The 20,214-nt window shown below is 38.5% G+C and overlaps 1 protein-coding gene across 3 annotated transcripts in view; it reads right to left on the bottom strand.

Moving 5' to 3' along the window:
* The window catches only part of ptdss2 (phosphatidylserine synthase 2), a 43,693-nt gene that overhangs the window by 17,115 nt on the left and 6,364 nt on the right, over positions 1-20,214 (bottom strand). For all 3 annotated transcript variants that reach the window (XM_066701073.1, XM_066701074.1, XM_066701075.1), the window contains exons 2-7: positions 19,302-19,403; positions 13,528-13,610; positions 5,965-6,032; positions 5,021-5,155; positions 1,979-2,029; positions 707-820 (exon numbers count right to left, since the gene is read on the bottom strand). In XM_066701073.1, the coding sequence (XP_066557170.1) occupies positions 707-820; positions 1,979-2,029; positions 5,021-5,155; positions 5,965-6,032; positions 13,528-13,610; positions 19,302-19,403 (553 nt within the window). The remainder of the gene's footprint in view (positions 1-706; positions 821-1,978; positions 2,030-5,020; positions 5,156-5,964; positions 6,033-13,527; positions 13,611-19,301; positions 19,404-20,214) is intronic.

Genomic DNA, 20,214 nt, shown 5'->3' with positions numbered 1-20,214 from the left:
TGTAATTTACCCATTTACTCAATTTACTCATTGCCATGTATGTATGTATGTATGTGTGTGTGTGTGTGTGTGTGTGTATTTGTGTGTGTGTTTGTGTGTGTGTGTTGCCCAGTGATGGACTGGCGTCCCATCCTGGGTGTATTCCTGCGTTTGCATTGTTTTCTTTGTTAAAAAAAAAACCCATGTACTTATCTCTTTACTGAACCTGGATATGTAGTACACAGGAGCATAAAGGGGTAATGTAATCAAAAACACCATTTGGTTGTTCTTTTTGCATTTCATTCATCATATATTTACACTTTAAAGCAATTTCAGACATTAAATCATTATCATTATTTTCAAAACCTGGTACCTGGGAAGAGTTTTCATTTTTTCATCTGGAGTTGAAGTGGTTAAATGTAATGTAAAATGTCTAGTCCTCCTCAGGTAATCAGAGCCCTGTATTTACCGAGTTCGGCAAACTCGAGAATATACCATGATGGCACCAGGACCCCATAAGGAATGATAATAAAACAATGTGTTTGTTGTTGTGATTATTCGAATAATCAATTGTTTTATATATAGAATAATCAATTATCATATTAATCAATAGCTGCAGCCATAAACTCAGGGATGCATTCCCACTTAGAGCACACATGCTGATGATTAAAACAATTGTGCTGCATTGGTAATTGGCTGTGTGACCCCTGGGCCGCCAGATACCTACATGGTCCCACCAGCACTCGCTGAAGTTGGGCAATTGGTGCTCCAGACTGTACTCCAGGAACTCAAACATTACGCTGATGATCATGCACATCCACCAGTCCCGGATCATCAGGGTCTGTGAAGGAAATGAAAAACTAGATTCACACCGCATCCAGGCATGGCGCTCTCACAACACACAGAACCTTGCCATATTAAAACCATGTGGTATAGAGGTAATACTGTATGGGTGCCACACTGCAGCAGCCAAACAACACCAGAGATTTTTTTTAAAGTGGTTCTCAGCCTTGTGAATCACACAGGCCTGATACCGACTGGCACAGACTTGTGTGTGTGTGTATCACAGGGGTGAAATAGGACAGTCCCACTGTGTCAAGGTGTCACTTAAAGACAGGCCTGGGCATTGATCTGGGCTCTAAGATAATGATTCAGTGACTTCAGACACCTAGAAAACCTTTCATTAACAAGTGTAAATAAACAACTAAATGCGGTATCCACGTAGATAATCAGCCCTTCTCCTCAGTAAATTAGCCAGTACAGAGGGCGTGAGAAACTTTCAAACTGTGCAACAGGAATGTAACCAAAGCTAGGCTGGGCCTAATAAACCAGCTGGGTGGAAACAAAACAGAAAATTAAATTCACCTTTTTTCAGAATTTGAATATCTATTCTAGATTATTGGTAGTAGTTTAGTTATTACTATACATTTTTGTTTAGCTTTCTTTAAATAAATGACATTTTCTTAGATAAGTTGACTTATCATGCTCATCCTCATGCTTTGTGGGGGTTTGTCTTGCTCCTTCACCTACTTACATACACACTTGATTCCCATGTTATATGTAAATGAAGATTTGTGTGAATAACGTGTGAACTTCAAAATGGTTTTGACTGCACATGTAATTATGAAGTATCCAACCATGGCTTTAAATACTATCTACTGCTGTCTTTGTTCTCCTTGATGAGGGCCTTAGTTGGGGTCCAACCCTACCATTATGTTTTCACTGTTTGCTAATAAATTATAATTTTAGGTAAGGCCTCAATCTGAATGCTGACAGTTCTACTTAAAACAATGTGTGCCATATATACTGCTTGCACAGATTTTGAGTGTTCCCAATAAGCTGAAGATTAAAAACTGTTTAGAGTTTTTCAATACGCAAGTTTAAAAAATACATATTTAGCACAACAGAAATTAGATAAAGGCTTATCAATTCCATTCACTTACAATCTTAGTCAAGTCAAACCTTGTCAAGTACAGTCCATTCACACACATACACCTACCTTTATGTACCAGCCAATGAAATGTGCAGGAACAAAGCCATCCATCTTATCCTAAAACAAATGTAACAAGTTTTACCATTAACATAGATAAAAGGTCAACAAAAAAGTTTGCCTAAAAGGGCTGGGCCTAATGAAGCAGGATAAAGAAAAACAGCCCACTACTGTTGTAGCTTAACAATCTTCCCAATGCTAAAGACTGCTTTCAATAAGCATTTTTAAATTCCTTTTGCTTCCATTCTCTTTAGTCCAGGGAAGGCAATAACAGTATGTGGAAGTGCATTTTCCCCCAATGAATGCAGCACACTCAGCACCACAACTGCCAAGATTAGCACTGAGAGGAACACGACAAAGGCGTAGGACAGTGAGGGAAATGAAAAAAAGTAAACTATCCCCTTAAGCAGACGAGGTTTTATTGCAAATTATTTCAGTGTACTCTGCATTTGTAAATTAGAGTTACAAACCACTGAGCATTGTAAAACACAGGGATTGGTCACAGTGTCTGGTTTGTGGTCAACTTCAAATCTCAAAACAACCATCCATTTGCTGAATGGAATCAATTAAGGATTTTTTCTAGGGTGTGAGCAGGTGGGGATTTCAACAGGCCTAGGAAAACCACAGGACCATGGCTCTCCAGGAACAGGGACGGCCAGCACTGTTGTAGTGCTGAAAAATGTTGAAAAGCTTCTCAGCGCAATAACCTCGTATCCCTGTATATACCAGGTTGACAGAGCTGATTTTAAAGATCAGCAAAAAAAGCAGCAGAAAACCCGAGCAGTGGCCTGAGACCATTAGCCTACATAAGGTTACATTATCATGAACAATTACAAAACAGATATGTGCATGTCAAAATTAATTTGAAATTCTTAACATAATATATATTCACTTGAGGGTCCAAGTTAACCTTTCACTTGGTGTGATAGGTACTCGATGGGTAGGTTTGTGGTGTAAACCAGTAATTTAGTAATTTTCAAAAGCTACAGGCGTAATTCGTAAATATCAGGTGAAAAACTCCATGGTCATCCAATTTCAATTCTTGTACCAGTCTGTGGTATTCTCCAAGTTGCTCTTTTAAGATGGATTTCATGCATATATGATTTTTTGCGGCGTCTCCGGTTTAAGAGCAAAGCTGCCGAAAAATGTCTGCTCTAATCTATTTTGGCTTTAGAGTAGCTGGAGCATCGCTGTACGTTTATAGTTCAACATTGGACGACATGAGTGACTTGATCATGTGACAATCGCTGGACAGCTCGCTCTCGCTGAGTTTTTGGTCGGGCGATCAGTATAAACCAGCCTTAAGACGTTCTTTGGGAAATTAGCACTCAAAGAGCATTTAAAACGAATTTTACCCTGGGCAGGTTTCATAGCTCTCCTGGCACCTTGTTTAAGACTCTGGATGAGCAACAGGGAATGACCGAGAGTAACAGTCACCTCCCTGGAGTGCTGCTCTTCAGGGCCAGTGTTACTTGGTATGTTTTCAAAGGGAGAGAGAGATGAGTAGCTGTATGTGAGCCTGAAGATGTGACACCATTGCCTCTGACACTGATTGTATAGGGAATGTATGAGAAACTGTGTGATGACAATAGATAATTTACCACTGCACTCTCCAAGGTTTCATGGTGATCTTGTTTACATAAACACACTGCCATTAGTTATTTTTCTGCCGACAGCCAATGAGAACTTTTACATAGGCTTGGTTCTTTTTAACATTAATTTCTGCTGTCCCTGCCTGACTGCCTGCGAAGTGCAAAGCTGTAATTAGCGTAGACAGTCCATGTAAATTTCACAATTACAATCACCGTGATCTGATGACAAATCAGTTATTCATTAATAATCACTAATCACACAAAGGAAAGCAGTGTTTTGAAATATAAATGTTGAAAAAGTACCAAGTCTACTTATGTTTCTACCACCTGTGTGAAGGAAACCTTCAAGAAATGAATTTATTGATGGATTAATTCATAAACATAGGAAAAAGAGGTGCTGCATTTCCACCTCTCCTTTGTTAGGGTACAGTTTAACCACTGATAAATGTATGACCATCTTGAAAAGCATGGTTACACTTAACATCTGACTAATGCAAGAAATAACTTGAATTAAATATGTATATAAAAAAATATATATATACATATATAAACATAATATATAAAGAGAGAGAGAGAAAAGGAGAGCTTGCTTAGAGAGCTCTCAGAGAGAGAGAGAGAGAGAGAGACCGACCATTTAATTCTAAAGACATCATGACACCAGTTAGTCAATTAAGGTTCAGCTCTGATATTCACATTTATAAAACGGAACAATACTACATTTCTGCTTAGGTAGTTTGCCACAGACCTTTTGTAACTGAACGGCAACTGTAGTCAAAACTTTGTGGAAACTAACAAAGTCAAATAATGACTAGTATCTTATCAATTGCCCCTTATCAAACACTGGTGTTCATTTGAGTAAAATACATGACCATAATAAGAGGTTAAATTACTTTGAGAATCTGAACAGAATCTAATGTTTAACCTTTATAAATAACTACCAGAGAGGAAGGTCATAGGAATTTCTCTCAAAATCAGGTAACTATTAAAAAATGCTAGCAAAACAGCCACAGCCATAGTTTATTCTTGTTGAGCACAGGAATGCAAAATATTTAAAGGCACACAGATCTGTGTGAAAACTATATGCGATTAAATCTAATGCAACCGCAAAGATCTACAAAACAAAAAGCTACTATCCATTCATAAACGTAAGATGACAATAAGGATACATTCACAGAGATTCGGAGAAAGTTTAACATAACACAGCTTTGTTTTAAGTTTAAAACACCAAGGCAACAATCTTTTGAATGATCTAAAGCATGGTGCTAAACATTTGGATTGTACACTTCAGTGGAATTGTTCTATGCCATTGTTGGCTCCAGTAATTTGGCTAAAGCGCATTTGTTTGTTTTGTCAACCTCCCAAAACCTATATCAAATATGCATCCCACCCACCACTGCAAAAGTACAGTCAAAGACGCTGGTTACTTCAGATCGGGCGATTGACCTTGAGGAAGACTTACCCAGACATTGTGGTAGGGGTCTGCCTCGTTGCCGGGGTCATAGAGTAGGCAGTTCCCTCCATAGTCCCTCTCTGGCAGAGCCACACCCAGCTTGGGGTCAATATACTTCATGAACTGCCTGCCATCATGAACGGTCTGTAAAACAGCACAATAGGCACAAACACTGTTTATTGCACATTCCATGGCCAGCCTAAATCAAATTCATGATGTGGAAAGTTACAGCTAGAGTTTACACATAATGAAGTAATCTATTTTTTCAAAAAAATATGGAAGTAGGTAAGGTATTCTTGTTTAGGATAGGATTCCCCATGGTCTCTTTAAAACTTATATGTACAATTACCCTAGAACAGTCTGTAATCTCCAGGACGGTCGATGTTCTGATGACTATATAATAAACATTGTTTTAAATTGAAACGTGACAAAGCCATATGACTACGGTTACCATACTAGTGTCTTAGTTCTTCTGTGTTTCACATCTGGTGCTTGCACTAAGGTGGTTGAACCTTTGTATGAGTTTAATTTTGAATGCATGATATTCACTGACTCAATTTATAACAAGTACATACATTATATAACCCCAAGTACATCCTTGTTAAAGCCTGTTGGCAGAAAACCCACTGAATATGTTCTAATGTCTTGGCTTGACTACAGTACTTGATTATCAGGCAATCCACAGTGAGATAATCATAAATCACTTATTGGGGATTTATCTATGCATTTTTCATGCATCATAGTAATCACAGACAGCAGCCAAAACAGGAAATGTTATATTCATCTGCATTACTCAGTATGTTCTGATTATGTGATTAAGGGAAATTGAGGCCATAGGCAGAGATCCTACATTATTGTCCACACCATGCAAGTCATATGGCTTACTGGTCGTGTTATTGTACAGTGCATCACCAGACATGGAAACATCGCAAACACCATATTTGTCTACTTACCTGGAACAGAATGAAAATCAGAAAGAGCTCATACACCACGCTGACACACAGCCAGAACCTCCAGAAAGCTACAGAGGAAGACAAAACACAAGTAAGAAAAGTTCAGCAAATCGAGAAGCAGGATTATTATTTCAATTGTAATGTGCCATCATGATGAAACCATGAATTCAAATCCAATAATATATATATATATTTTTTTCTAAATAATATGTTGTTTACGTTAAACTGTTATGCGAGTAGCAGATTTCCAAGTTGTCATTTTACCTTTTAGACAAACTTAAAAAATCCTCCTTTCAGTTTTCTCTTCACCTTTGCAAAAGCTATTATTGCCCAAACAGAACTAGGCAGTTACAGCATGTCAAAGACTTTGCTCCAATTACAGCAATGTGTCATGGACATCTGCTCTTCCCTTCATACACCTCACTGCACTACAACACCAGCTCAGCTCCACACAAGAACAACTGACTGCTAAGCCTAGAAGGCATAAATGGATACATTAACTGAAAACTTCACTTAAAATGCAACACAGGGCCCTATTCTGAGTAGACTTCCTTGGTGTACATGCAACACAACACCAAGCACAAAACCGAGTGGACACAAACAAAATGCATAACCCTGTTTGGGAAATGTAGGCTAGATCATATTAATCTCCAGCACAGCAATACTTCAAACAGCCCTGCAGGAAAGATATGCTGACCTTTAATTCCTACTTCTAGGATGTGCTTTTTATTCATGCTAGCTGTACTGAAAATAGATTTCAACTCTGCTTTCCTTATGGCTCAGAAACCTGGTCACTGAATGAAAAGAAACATGGAAAGATGCACACTTGGACTAACAAGAAGAGACAAAGACAAATAAATGAATCAAAGAACAAACAAAAGTATGTGACATCATTTCAAAAGTGACAACTTTCAAATTGCAATGGGCCAGACACACTCCAAGAAGAGTAGACCAAAGGTGGACAAAATAATATCTAGAATCTAGAAAAAGCCCAAGACCACCACATCAAAGATGGAAAGATTCAATTAGATGATTTGCTGGTGTGACCTGGAAGAGAGAGACTGTACATTGAAACAAGTGGAAATATCTTGAGGAGGCCTTCATCCAGCATTGGATTGATAAAAGCCAATTAGGACTGCAATTTGAGATCATAATTTGGATTGTTTGGTAGGTGCGTGTATTTATTAGTATTTGTGTTTAGAGAAAATCTAGGAAAAGCACAGTTAGGCTCCAGGGAAGGTAGCATTTTGTTTTGGGCTTTGTTTGTTTTGATTACCAACAAAGCACAGTCTGTATACAATAAATTAACATTTTTGCACCATATCACGGCCTGTGTGTGTGCCCGTTTCCAAGACGTTTAAATCGAGCGCCGTGGTCATTCCCCCACATTGGCACAATCTATAAATCTTTTGGGGTGCTCATTTTAAAAAGGAAGGGCTTGTACTTTGGATCCCAAACTGACTTCAGAAATAGCTGGTTTAGCTGAAACCTCAACTGCTTTCACCACTGAAACATACTGGAATCAAACAGTTATCAATGGTCAAGACCAAGATCATCTCACATGGGGACTAAGGCCCTTTGTCAACCTCTAGACAACAATGGCTTTGCTACTGTCAGTTCTGCAGAAAAATATCAAGAAAAATAAGTGCTTTCCTAGACTTGGAGAAGCAGATCTCAATCAATTGATGGTCAGCAGGGTATTAAATAAATAGGGCTTTAATTCACAGGCCCCATGAGGAGGGTGATATTCATTACACTAATTAAAAAAAAAAAAAAAAAAAAAATGTAATGAGGAGGCCAGTTCTAGTCTAGTCTGTTACCACTTTTATAATAAACCTGAAAACCTTTAGACAATACTGTTCCATTTTATTGAGGTTGTTGCTAAATGTGGCTGGTCGAAATCTATTGCTCTGTGAGCCAAATGCTGCCTAATCTCAAATTAAATGGGAGTGCCTACAATTGGTCTTCCCAGAATGCTTTGTCAAAGGCACAGAAATATGGCATACATTAAAACTTCAGCAGAAAAGATCTAAATATACTTAAAGATCTGCACTGAAAGGTTTGTCAGTTTATTAGGCCAGCTCAGTGGTTCCCAAACCTGTACCTGTAGGAACCCTGGGTCTGCTGGTTTTCATTCCAGCCCTATACTCAACTACCTACCGATCTGTATGTTTAACAGCTGAAAACAACTGACAAGGTTGAAATATGACATTAGTTTAATTGGGGGTTTAATGAAAATTAAAACCAGTGACAGGTGTTCTGCAGGTCTAGGTTTGAGAACCACTGAGCAGACAGGCTGGACTTGAGATCTTTCTCTTGGTTTGAACAGAACAATACTTTTTATGAGCAGCACTAATAAGACAAAAGCTTGTCACAACTAAAGCAGCACAATGTTTATTTGCATTTTTTTTCTCTCCAACAATAAATAAAACATAATAAGGATAGCAAATAGCCTACTTTTTAAATAAATAAATAAAACCTAAATGGCAAGGATCTACTCATCATCTGCTGGCCTAAATGAGTAATTGCTAGTGCTTACATGTTAAGCATAGCACACATGACAAACAGGGCCTTTTTATAAGCTATTAGTGGAAAAGGAAGATTAATCTCTATGACCTGCAGCCTAAAAAAGATCAAACAGCACCACCAAGCACTATGCCCTACTACTGCAGATCATTAAACAAGGTGTTGTTTCACTCTTGACTGCCTTATTGTATTGTCACCCTTGACCCCATTTGCTGAAGCTGATGTATGTTGGATCCCTCTATACAATTGTATGTGGTATACATCTTACTCATACACTATAAAAATGTGTACAAATGCGTAACCATTAAAACAGTAATTGAAGGAAACATGCTAGTTGCCCTTTAAGGCAATGATGTGGCTGAATGGGAGGTCAGAGATATGCATTTTCCATATTTATTTAAATCTGAAATGAAGCTTCAGAATGCAAGAAAGTAATCTTCTAATACAGACACTTTGTGATCATTTTGAAGGTTTCTTGGAAAATAAGTCCCAACACCTATAACACACAGCACTTCCTGGTCTGTCCATTTGGCACTTTCTACTGTTCAACAAAGGTAAGTCAATTTAAAACACCAGGGCAATCTGTGGTCTGGTTTGTATCCACAATGCCAAATCTCTACTGTATCGCTCACAGATTAGTTACGATTAGCTATTGCTTTACAGCAGTGAATTTGGCTTCAGCTTGAATAACGGTCCACATGCAAACTCAAGCCCTTTAACTCACACATTTCCAGGCATTTCAGCATGTTTACAGAAGGATCATCTGCATAGCACACTAAGTTTGATCAAAACAAAGATTTGTTTGATAGATATTTACGAATCTCAGCAAGGCTAGTAGTAGAAGGTAGCATAAGATTATATATTATGTAAAGATAATGTTTACATGTTAGATCTATATTATATATATAATAAACATACATACATACATATACACACACACACACACATATGCATTTCTAGATAAAGGTCACTATCATTAATCTATATTTCTTCCCGTTTCTAGCTATGTTAGCTGACCCATGCAAATTTTAAGTAATATTTGTCTGTTTTTAAAAGCATTTGGAATATATATTTAGTACAATTGCAGCACACTTCCACTTCCCTGAGGTTCAGAACACCTCAGAATATCCTCTGTCCCCTTCAGTGCCATTGTGAGCAGTTCTCCCTAGTTCCCGCTACGTTTCCACCACAAGCACCGCCCTCACTACTCACACTGGGATGTGGGCAGCAGATAATTAACAAGAAGGGCGGTTAAGAGCAATGCTGAAAGTCACCTCACTTAAGAATCACAATGAAACACATGAAGGGGATTTGGCTTTACATCTTGCTTGCTTTGATCAAGTTGTTTATGGAGAGAGAGAAGAACTTAAATGCTTGACCTTTGATTACAGATTCTTTTGTGTTTTAGATTCTGTTTCGAATAATAATCAAAGTTTGTTTGTTTCCTTTCCTCAATATTTTTCATAAATGTGTAAATAGTCAACCAACTGGGGGTACAATAACCTATTTAGATTAGAGAGTGAGCATTATATAACCCCTAGGGAGAGCCTTTTTTTTTTTTTTTTAAGTGACTTTTTCACAAATTAATACAAACTGAAAACTTCTTGCATCTGTTTAAAATTACACATTTAATCTGTAAACTGTTAATGGCCCTCATTCTCCTCTGAAGGTTTGCTTTAAAAAAAAAAAGTTAACTGAAAGGATCATTTGTGGAAAATCAGACAAGAGCCCTTTCCACACTGCTGAGTACTGTATCCACAAACAGCAAAACACATCATCTCTCAAACCAAGTATTTAGTGGGCTAATACTATGCTTTCGTATGGTACAGCATGGAGCCTGGCTAAGTTCCAGCAGGAACCTTTGCTCAGTCCTGATTTCCACATCCACAGAAGTCAGTCAGTCAGAGATCTTCAAAACCATTTAAGAGAAGAGGCCAGATTTCATCCTCAAGGGCATTCCACTTAAGCTGCTTAGCACCTGGAAACGTGTCTATCTCCAGCTAAACACTATACAGATTCCCGTCAGGTTAAAATTAGCTAACTTGACAGAGAAAATATGCATGGGACAAAATGCCCAAGGGCATAATGAACATAAATCCATCAATGTCTGTGAGCCCGTAATATCCTTGGAGATCCTGATGTAGATTATTAGGCCAATGTAAGAACAAGGTCTAGTTTTACTATAAGAAAATAGGACAACAGCACTTTTCTGAAAGGTGCTCAATTGAATCTGCCTGGCTCTGAAAATCAGCAAAGAGGCAAGAGATCCTGTGGCCTTTCAGGGCTGGAAGCTGAACTCCTACTTGGAAAATGCATACCGTGCAAAATTGATCAGTTGTTACACTATTAAGACTGGAAGCTGTACTATAGATGGCAAAGTCACTTTAACGCTATGACCAAAGCAAGTTCAAGCACACACCACTAGCACACACCGCAAAGTTAACTATAACAGGCTGTTTCATCTAGACCTAAAAAACCAAGAAACATTTCAAAACAATTGGAGCACTCATTTTAAGGCCTGCTGGAAACTATTCTCCCCGTGTTCCTTGAGACATATTCATAGATACTGCAACCAGTCATGCATAAGCACCACAAATACACACCCTTGTCCATCAAAGCTGTCAAAAGATTTAAGTTAATACAAAAACAATTAACAAAAGAGTTGCAGTCAGCATGTTATACTTCAGACATTTTAAATAGTTTACAGTGGTTTTAAATACTTAACAGGTATTGAAATGTTTGCTTATTTTTTGTTATTAAAGTGTACAAATACACTGGTTATGTGTATAGAAGGGTGGTTATGGTAGGGGAGTAGTGGTTGGGGCTCTGGACAACTGAGCGGAGGGTCGTGGGTTCAGTCCCAGATGGGGGCTGTTGTACCATTGAGCAAGGGACTTTACCCAGATTGCTCCAATAAAAACCCAGCTGTATAAATGGGTAATTTTATGTAATAATAATGTGATATATTTTAATACCAGTAAGTCGCCCTGGTAAAGGGCCTCAGCCAATAAATAATAATATAATATGGTCATGGTACCTGCAGACGTCGCTCTAAGACCCTTGGAAAGCTTGTTTCCAGTCTAATCATTATATCTGTGTTTCTAAATCTTGAAAATCAGTATTACATCTCAGTTAGAAATCACAGTTCATCAGGACACCTTTAATAGCAAGCCTAATTACAATTAAAGGCCTGTAGCAGCCAAGGGACTCAGGAACCCCAGGAGAGCATGTCAGATTGCACCCGTGTCTCGGGGCAAATATTAAACCAGTACACCATGTACTGAAAGTAAAGTTTGAAAAGCAACAGAACTGGTTAGGCAGGCTTACTTAGACAAGTGACATTTCACTGCTGAAAAGCAAGTTTTATGAAGTCAGATTGTATCCGACACCAAAAGAACTCAACCTTTCATAATTGGCACATTCCTTCGCATTTTACAGCATTAACCCCAAAAGTGTTAGATGTTTTTTGTTATTGTACCAGAACATACAGGCAGTCAATTAAGGTTCATTTAAAGAGCTAACTATAAATATTATTAAGTCTAAGTATATTATTAAGGGGGGAGTGATACTGATGCAGGCATGAAGGGGTGAATTATTAGATAAAGTCACAAGTTACACTGCTGTATTGACTGTGAGAACGTCAACATGAACTTTCCTGTTTTGCCTTTAAGCAATAATGTTGGAGACTGGGAGGGGAGGTTAAATTATTAATGTGCTCAAAATGTGTACTCTTTATGGCGGTGATGCTCCAGTGGTTTCATAATGTTTTTTTTTTAATTTTTATTATTAAGAAGCAAGGAATTCAATGTTGTAACATCACACATCTACAGTGAACATATTCCGTCCTTTACCTTCTCAACAACAATCAGCAGACTCTTATTTAAACCAGATTATTGATTATTTGAGCTGCTACACATAGCAGTGGACTAGCGGTGTGCTGTTATGTAATAATTATAATTTTTTCCATTGGGGCTGAATGTACACTATAGAGGTTACAGAAGTTGCCAGAATCATGTGCGCTCAATCCTGCATTCAGTGTAATCTGTCAAGTGGACAAAATGTACCCCTTCACATTCAAATTTAGGAATTTAGGTCTGGAATTTTCCACCAGCTCGCCTAATAATGTGCCTCGAACAATATGCAAAAAGGTGACACCCAATTGGTTTGTCCAAAAAAGGCCTCAACATAAACAAAGAACATTTGACCAAAAACAAAGGAGCCGTTTCTCTAGCTATACAGAAGAGCTTTTTACAGCACAGTCAGGAATAAACTGAACACCCTACGAATCGGATACCAGAAAGATACATTTCTGTTCAAAATAAGCTTTTTTCTTTTTCTAAAAGGTATTTGCACTTAATACTATTGATACTCATATTGGCTCGTATTCACTATAGTTATACATTTTCTTATTTGGTCCAGGTTTTGCTGTCACTATCTCCTTCCAGCTGTTCCCATCAACACTTCTTCAACATGCTCATTGTAAATTTGAACTGAACCCAGTGAACTTTTATATCTGAGCACAAACCAGTACAAAGCAATGGCCTGATTTAAAAAAGAAAGTGCACTGTATGCAAAATATTTAGGTCTGCAGGTAAATTAGCCCTTTTGCAGAGGATGGAGGAATTCCTTTCTGCAGATTGGACCATTCCATTCGCATAGCTGATAATCTATTAATTATCTTCACCATGATGAACAAAGTGGCACCTCAAATGCTGGGAGGTAGTTTGAGTGTATGATTTCTCTCCTACTGAATATTTATGAAGCATCTCCTCACTGAGGGAGAGAAGGAGCATCACTAGATTATCTCCCTTAAAGTCAAAATCTAAGTGAATGCAGAGGTTCATTGAAGCAGGAATACCATCGTCCAGCGTAAAATACTAAAAATAAAAGGCTATGTACAGGCTATAAATTATATGTTATTATTATGACTAACAATAGTATGAAGTAAAAAATCATTTGACAAGGGGTGATCAGACCACATATAGCCTGACATGGGATTTTGCCGCCCAAGGTGCCTACAGTAGTGCGAGCAGTTACCTGGATGGGGTCTGGAAAAAGGGCCATCTTTCGCCTGCGTCACTCCAAAGCACAGGAACACCAAGATACTGGCGACTATCCCCCTGTAAAACAGAGACCAAGCAGCAGATTCAGAACTCATCTTCAGAAAGAAAACACTCCATGGGAAGTCAGTAGTATTGGTGAACTGATTAATGCTTTGCTGAGGAATGGGTGGTGGCTTCTAGAGCCTTAGGACTTCAAGCAGGGAGGAAATAAAATCCTAAGTCATCTATTTTTTATATTTTGGGGGTAATTTAATTACCAATTCATATAAAATAATAGTGTAGATATAAGGCAGCAGCGCTAACCATTGCTCCAGTGGCACACTTTATTATCATCATTATTAGTATTCATGATACCCTTTCATTCACAACTATAAAATAAGATGTTGGCTATAACCTGGGGAAAGATAGTAATAGTAATAGTAGTAGTGGGATGAGATCAGACACCTTGAATAAAACGAGTTTTAGTTTAATTTCAGCTACAGTGTCAAAAGTAATATCAAGTGAGGGTAAAGGAAGACATACTGTACAGAGCCTCATCTCACTAAATATCAGCATTGTGTGACTGATCAGACCAGGCTATGGGGCTGCTGTGTTTGAGTTTGCTGCTTTTTGTACTTGATGTTGTGCCACACAGATCCCTGGGCTGGCTGCTCATTCTGAAGTTTAAAGCCTACGCAGCAGGTGACAAAAAAAGGCTGAGAATATCGAAAGACGAATCTCCAGACACTCTCATCAGCTCCTGTGTCAAATCTTAGTCCTGTGTTGTAAAGGCCCATTCAAGCTGCTTTAATTCAGATGAGAACCAGGCATTAGGTCTGCTAAAGAGTATCCTGCAACATCACTATTGTGCCTCGGTTCCACTGGCTTAAGCGTCGTGTCCTGCCATGTCGTGCCAGAGTCCCAGAGCTGTGTCTGTAAAGCAGGCCGCAGTGAATCCGTCCCTCTGATGAGCAGCAGTTTGTGTTTGTGTTAAAGACAGAGACAGAGACACTGCGAGCGACACAGCCTGACGAGAGAGGACTTGTGTGTCTGTTTTATTATTTGTGCTTTACATGCTTGTAAGCAGCGTAATAAACACGCGTTTCTGTTCAGAGATATCAGGAAGAGCTGCAAGTGTAGACAACATTATATTCAGACAAGCATGTTCCCATAAGAATACGTTTCCATGTGAACAATAATACTAAATAGCGAATATGTACTGTTATTATTATCGTCATCATTTGTGCTAGTATAGATGTATTTTAAACGGCACAGCGCGACTCCCTAAATGTATTACTCTTACTACAGATTTGTAATGCTATTTGCCGTCTTATTAATAATGTACTTATCAGACGTCCTTAACCCGGGCAAGTTACAGTTGAAACAAAATCCACACGTTTCACATTAATCATCCGGATACAATATAGCAGCTTTAATTGAACTAAAGTGCGCGTCTCAGTCATGGCGTTCATGGACGCATTTATTAATCCAGTCCTTAATGTTTTAGAGGGAAACCCAGATCTGCTGTATTAATTTATTCATTAATGTATCTTGTAAATGGACACGTTAACTGAATCGTGTTCGCCTTCATACTGACTGTGTCTGGATTGTCCTGAACACATTCACATACACAGCCTGAACACCGGCCAGCTGTCCTTCAGTATTAATACTATAGGATTATTATCCTTCAGTTTATTGTAACTTGTCAGCGCTGCGTCTGTGAATCACAGTGTTTAATGCACCAATATGAACTGTATCAGTCATTGTCTCTGTACGTTGATTTCACTCCATGCTGCTAATAAAGCTGTAATTTCTTCGTGATCGCACTCGGCACTTGAGATTATATCTTCCGACACAATGTCTCTGATCTCTTCCTGTGTCTCAAGTCAAACACACACCTCCAATTCTGATAGTGAATCATGTCCTCAGTGGGGACGGACGCTTACGGACAAGTCCAGCAGCAGCAAGTTAACCGGCCACAAAACACGGCGCGTCTGCCAGTGGAAACGGGGCACTGGACTGTGTGGCGGGTGAGGGCTTGCTCATGTGGATACATACAGACAGAGGTTTCTTGGTGACAGAATGTACAAAATGTGACACCACACGGGGGGTAGTTTCTGAAGGCTGTATGCTCAACAGGAACGCATCACTCGATTTGAAATATTAATATTGGAGTGTGATTAAAAGAGCGACAAAGAACTGCTAACATGCAGAGAAAGCTAAATAGGCATAGGAGGCAATGTATGTACACAGGCAGTCTAAGGCATACATTTTAATAAATGTAAGAATACATTTATTTACCCTAGCTTTTTGTACGGGTCAATTCTAGATCTCAACAATTGAACAGCCATCTCCGTGGAAAGCTTCGTAACCCGATGTTAAACTTTCAAGTTCTGAGCAATAAGTTCGGTCCCTAGGGTCTCGGAAGCTTTTATTTTCAGTTTCTCACCAAACCAACCTACAACCCCTGCACCGCTACAATCACATCTCGCCTCTGGTCACTCCTGAAGTCAGACATGTTTTTTCACTTTACTTTAATTTGATAATTTCCCCAAAATCTATTATAAATTCACTTTCCATTTTTTGTATCCCCCCCACATAATAAAATGTAGTTTTATTATTTACGTTATATATATATTTTCATGTTGTTAATAGCATGTTTTGTCTATAAATCAATCATTAGTTTGTATTTACTCCTTTCTGGGGGCTACTTTAATTATTAGTTGTTTGGATTGTATACAGCTATTGTCTTATTTCAATCAGCACAAACAGTTAAGGTTGTGTGTTTTGGGGCACAGGTATTTGGTTGAGGACTTAAAAACAATGTCTTTGATAAGATCTGCTGCTTAAAGAATGCTGATCAACAAACTATGTTAATTATGCATGTGGTAAATATTTGTACAACTGTATTTTAACAAGATGTAATCACTTCTGATAGATGACTGCAACCTATTGTCTATCTGAAAGGCTTCTCCAACTCACATCCTTAGTTATTTTCTTCACTTCATGTATGTATGTATGGCATGCATACAGCTCTGGAAAAAATTAAGAGACCACTTAACATTGATTTCTGAACTTGGAGTGGTCTTAATTTTTTCCAGAGCTGTATATATATATATATATATATATATATATATATATATATATATATATATATATTATGTAATAAACATATTACTCATTCATTGTTGTGTATCGTGAGAAGTTATAAAACCACTACATTTTCAATTGTACAAACTCAAACTTTGCAACTGAATTTTGAAACCTAAATTAGATTACATCTCAAGTGTGTCAGTTATCAGATCCCTCTATCAGATCTGCTGTAAAATAAAGGACTGCAATAGCAGGGGATTGGCAGTGATGTTGTGCAGGCCTTTGCTCTCACTGTGGTGCCATCTAATTCCTGTGTAATTGCTGGATGGAAACCTCTCCCACTGAGAGAGATTATTAGGGTCCCCACCAAGAAGAATCAAGCTATAACCTTTGCCCATTAACTGGTAAAATCCCCCGTTCAGAGCACAGGTGGAGTCCTATACAGACAGCACCCATTCCCTGCTAGGGTCAAATTGTCATGGCCAAATTGCAACATAAAAAACCTATAGAAAGGTGTTGCTGGGGACAGCAAGCATTTCTTCAGCTGAACGATTGAAGGGGAGTCCTCCAGCTTACTGGATAACTGTAATTATACACCTACAGATTGTTAAGGGATTGTGCCAGTAGCCCCCGCAGCCATTGCTTATTGTTCAATACCACAGAATCGAAGGCTGGAATGAACCTACAACTGACAATCGCAGGAAAACTAAAGTTTGGACGACATCCAAATGATTATGCTACGACTCCTAACTTCACATGCAACAGGCCTGATAGCTCCTAGCACACGAGGACTGTGGGGCAAACAATAGAACAAGTCAGTGCCAAGCCCAGTCAGCACTTTAACAGGAATATCCAGGAATAAGAAAGCACAGGAGAAAGAGCACGCCATGGAGAGAAGACACCTCTAAAGACTGTGCTGATAAACAAGCTTCTTTCCAATGTCTATTTTGATATGTGCAGGTTTAAAAAAAAAAAAATGCCTATCAAATTACAACATTGCCCTTAAGTAGGTAATGTAAATTATCTAAATGCCTGACAGAATAACAAATTAACCATTTGGTTTCTACCTGCATAAAGCCAATAGCACCAGCCTGATGGGTTAAAACAGATGTTTGTTCTGTACTAAAGTAAACAGAGCACATTGGACAGACTCATCTCTCTTTCACAATTAGCCTCAAAGGAATTACAGTTTCAGGATTCAGTTTAATTTAGAAGTAAGAAATGAAAGTCAGATAGTACAAGACAATGGACTTGATAAGGTAGGTTTTTTTTCTCTTAGATAGTCTTTGTAAAAAAATAAACACAGAAAAGGAACCAACCTAGTTAGAAATACTGATATATCAAAGGTTTTTTAGGCCAAGACTGTCAAAAAGTCAGTATTAAGTGAATTTAATATTGCAATTTTTGTGTCTACATTGCCTCATTTGATTTGCACAGTTAAATTACTTTTGCCGTGGGGGCTCTGGGTGGGGAAAAAAAGCATTGACTATCATCTTAATCAATCTAATTTATTTAACGGTGCTTGAAGCTATGCTAAACTCTTTGTAATCAGCCCAAGTTCTACAAATGACCTGAACCAGGTTTCTGTATCCTCAGTGCCAAGCTGCACACATGTGGGAGATGAGCACTGATAGGCTATTTGTTTTCTCCCGAGTTAAAAAGAAAAATAGTGTGCAAATGTAACTCTGCTTTTATGATTGACTTCCTATACATGACAATTGGCTAATTATCTAATTTACTACTCACTTTAATTGCCCACACATGCAGCTAGGGCAGAAAGAGGGGGAAGACAAATCAATAAATAAATAATTCTACAAATAAAAACTAGACCATCTTAAACCACAACAGATAGAATCACAAGTCACCAAGTAAACAGTATAATCTTAAAAAGTGGGATAAATCAGAGCAAGGGCATACTTTGAAAACTAGGACAGACTTTAAAATAAATATTTAAAGAAATATTGCAGTTTAGTTTGTTTAGTAGTTTGGTTAAAGTCTTCAAAATAAAAAACAGCTTACAGAGTGAATAAATGTCTCAGTGCTTAGCTCATCCTTTTTGATACATTGGAATACTACTGTAAACAATGGTGTTGGGATGGAAACAAACCTCTCATTGTATAACATTGTGAATCATTCTACGTTTCAGATGTTAAATGGTCTTATATGTAAGGCAACACCTGCTGCTATTTCTTTAAAGCACATAATATTGAATGAATGTGCACAGTGAAACAAAGTAACGATATTAATATAGATTTCTGCTGTACAATGGAGTCTGAAGCACAAAAAGACCTAAACTGGATTAACCTGCTTTGCAGTAAGACTTTTACTTTCTTCCCTGTATTAGAAGAAAAGGGGGGAACGTGTCCCATTCAGCCCATTCGGTGGATTGTTAATCCAACACCGTGACATCTTAATAAATTACTATCCACAAACATGGACAAACAACAGCAAGATAAAAATCACTAAAGCCAAACATTTGACTAGGGGAGGGGTTTTTCATTTTGGGCTTTTCCAGCAGTTTAAATCGCCCATCACAATGCCTAGTGGACTTTTCAAGTGTACTGGTGGAATTCAAAAGTTTACAATTTCACCTCCTTCTAAAGTACCTTACACCAGTGTAGCCCAGCTCCGCACCCGTCCCGAATATTGCAATCCTTCAGTCACAGGGTCCCTCACCTCTTTGTGTTGTAGGCCGTGTCCTGAGGAGTCTCTTCAAACAGCGTCACATAGCCCAGGGCACATGTCAGGATGAACAGGACTGTCAAGGTGTGAGCCCTCCTGTAAAGTTGAAACACAGGGAAACACTTTATGTACATCGCCCACACAGCAGCCGCCGCATTGGAGGCAATCCCATTTGTCCATATGTAGCATGTTCAGCTTCAACCATTACAGCCATTCCATGCCTTCAGCGCAATGTGTCTTTAATGGCTCGGGGCTCGCAGGCAGCTGTTAATAGAAGACCATCATTCCAACTTGTTCCAACTGATACACACTGCATTCTCTTTTTTTGGTATTAATATTATTAAAAAAAAAAAAAAAAAAAAACAGTGTGGGTGAAATTGCTCATCAGCTCTCGGAACAGCAATGCTGAAAATGTGAGCTGAGCAGTAGTGACGTCACACCTAGAGAAAACTGACATCAAAAAACAGGCTGGCCAAGGACTTTCATCAAGGACACATCTCAGCTAGTCATCGAGTCAAGCTATTCTACTGTAAGAGAGGTTGTCCCAAACTCACCATTCTCCCCCCTGCACGATATTAAACCATGTCCACATAACTGCAATCAACAACTGCTGTAGTCTACAGATACTCCACCTCTTTGATTTCTGTATATTTATTGAGCTCTTAGGTCTAGTACAGTGTCTCCATTTTTACAAGCTAGCAAAAGCACAATCCTGCCAAGGGGATGTTTTTCACATGTGCACTAATTCAGGGGACCTTTTCTCTGTATCACTTCATTAGGCAGCTTTGGTTTTACTCCCTGTGATTGCTCTCACTGACACTTACAAACATACTTTGAGTCTCGTCTTTACATACGGACTACCTCAAAGTTTACTATTAGCGATGGGATTCTGGTTTCAAAGCAATAT

The sequence above is a fragment of the Amia ocellicauda genome, chromosome 4, assembly GCF_036373705.1.
Source record: "Amia ocellicauda isolate fAmiCal2 chromosome 4, fAmiCal2.hap1, whole genome shotgun sequence".
Lineage (NCBI taxonomy): Eukaryota > Metazoa > Chordata > Actinopteri > Amiiformes > Amiidae > Amia > Amia ocellicauda.
The sequence above is the reverse complement of the archived record's forward strand: the minus strand, read 5'-3'. Positions and strand labels throughout refer to the sequence as shown.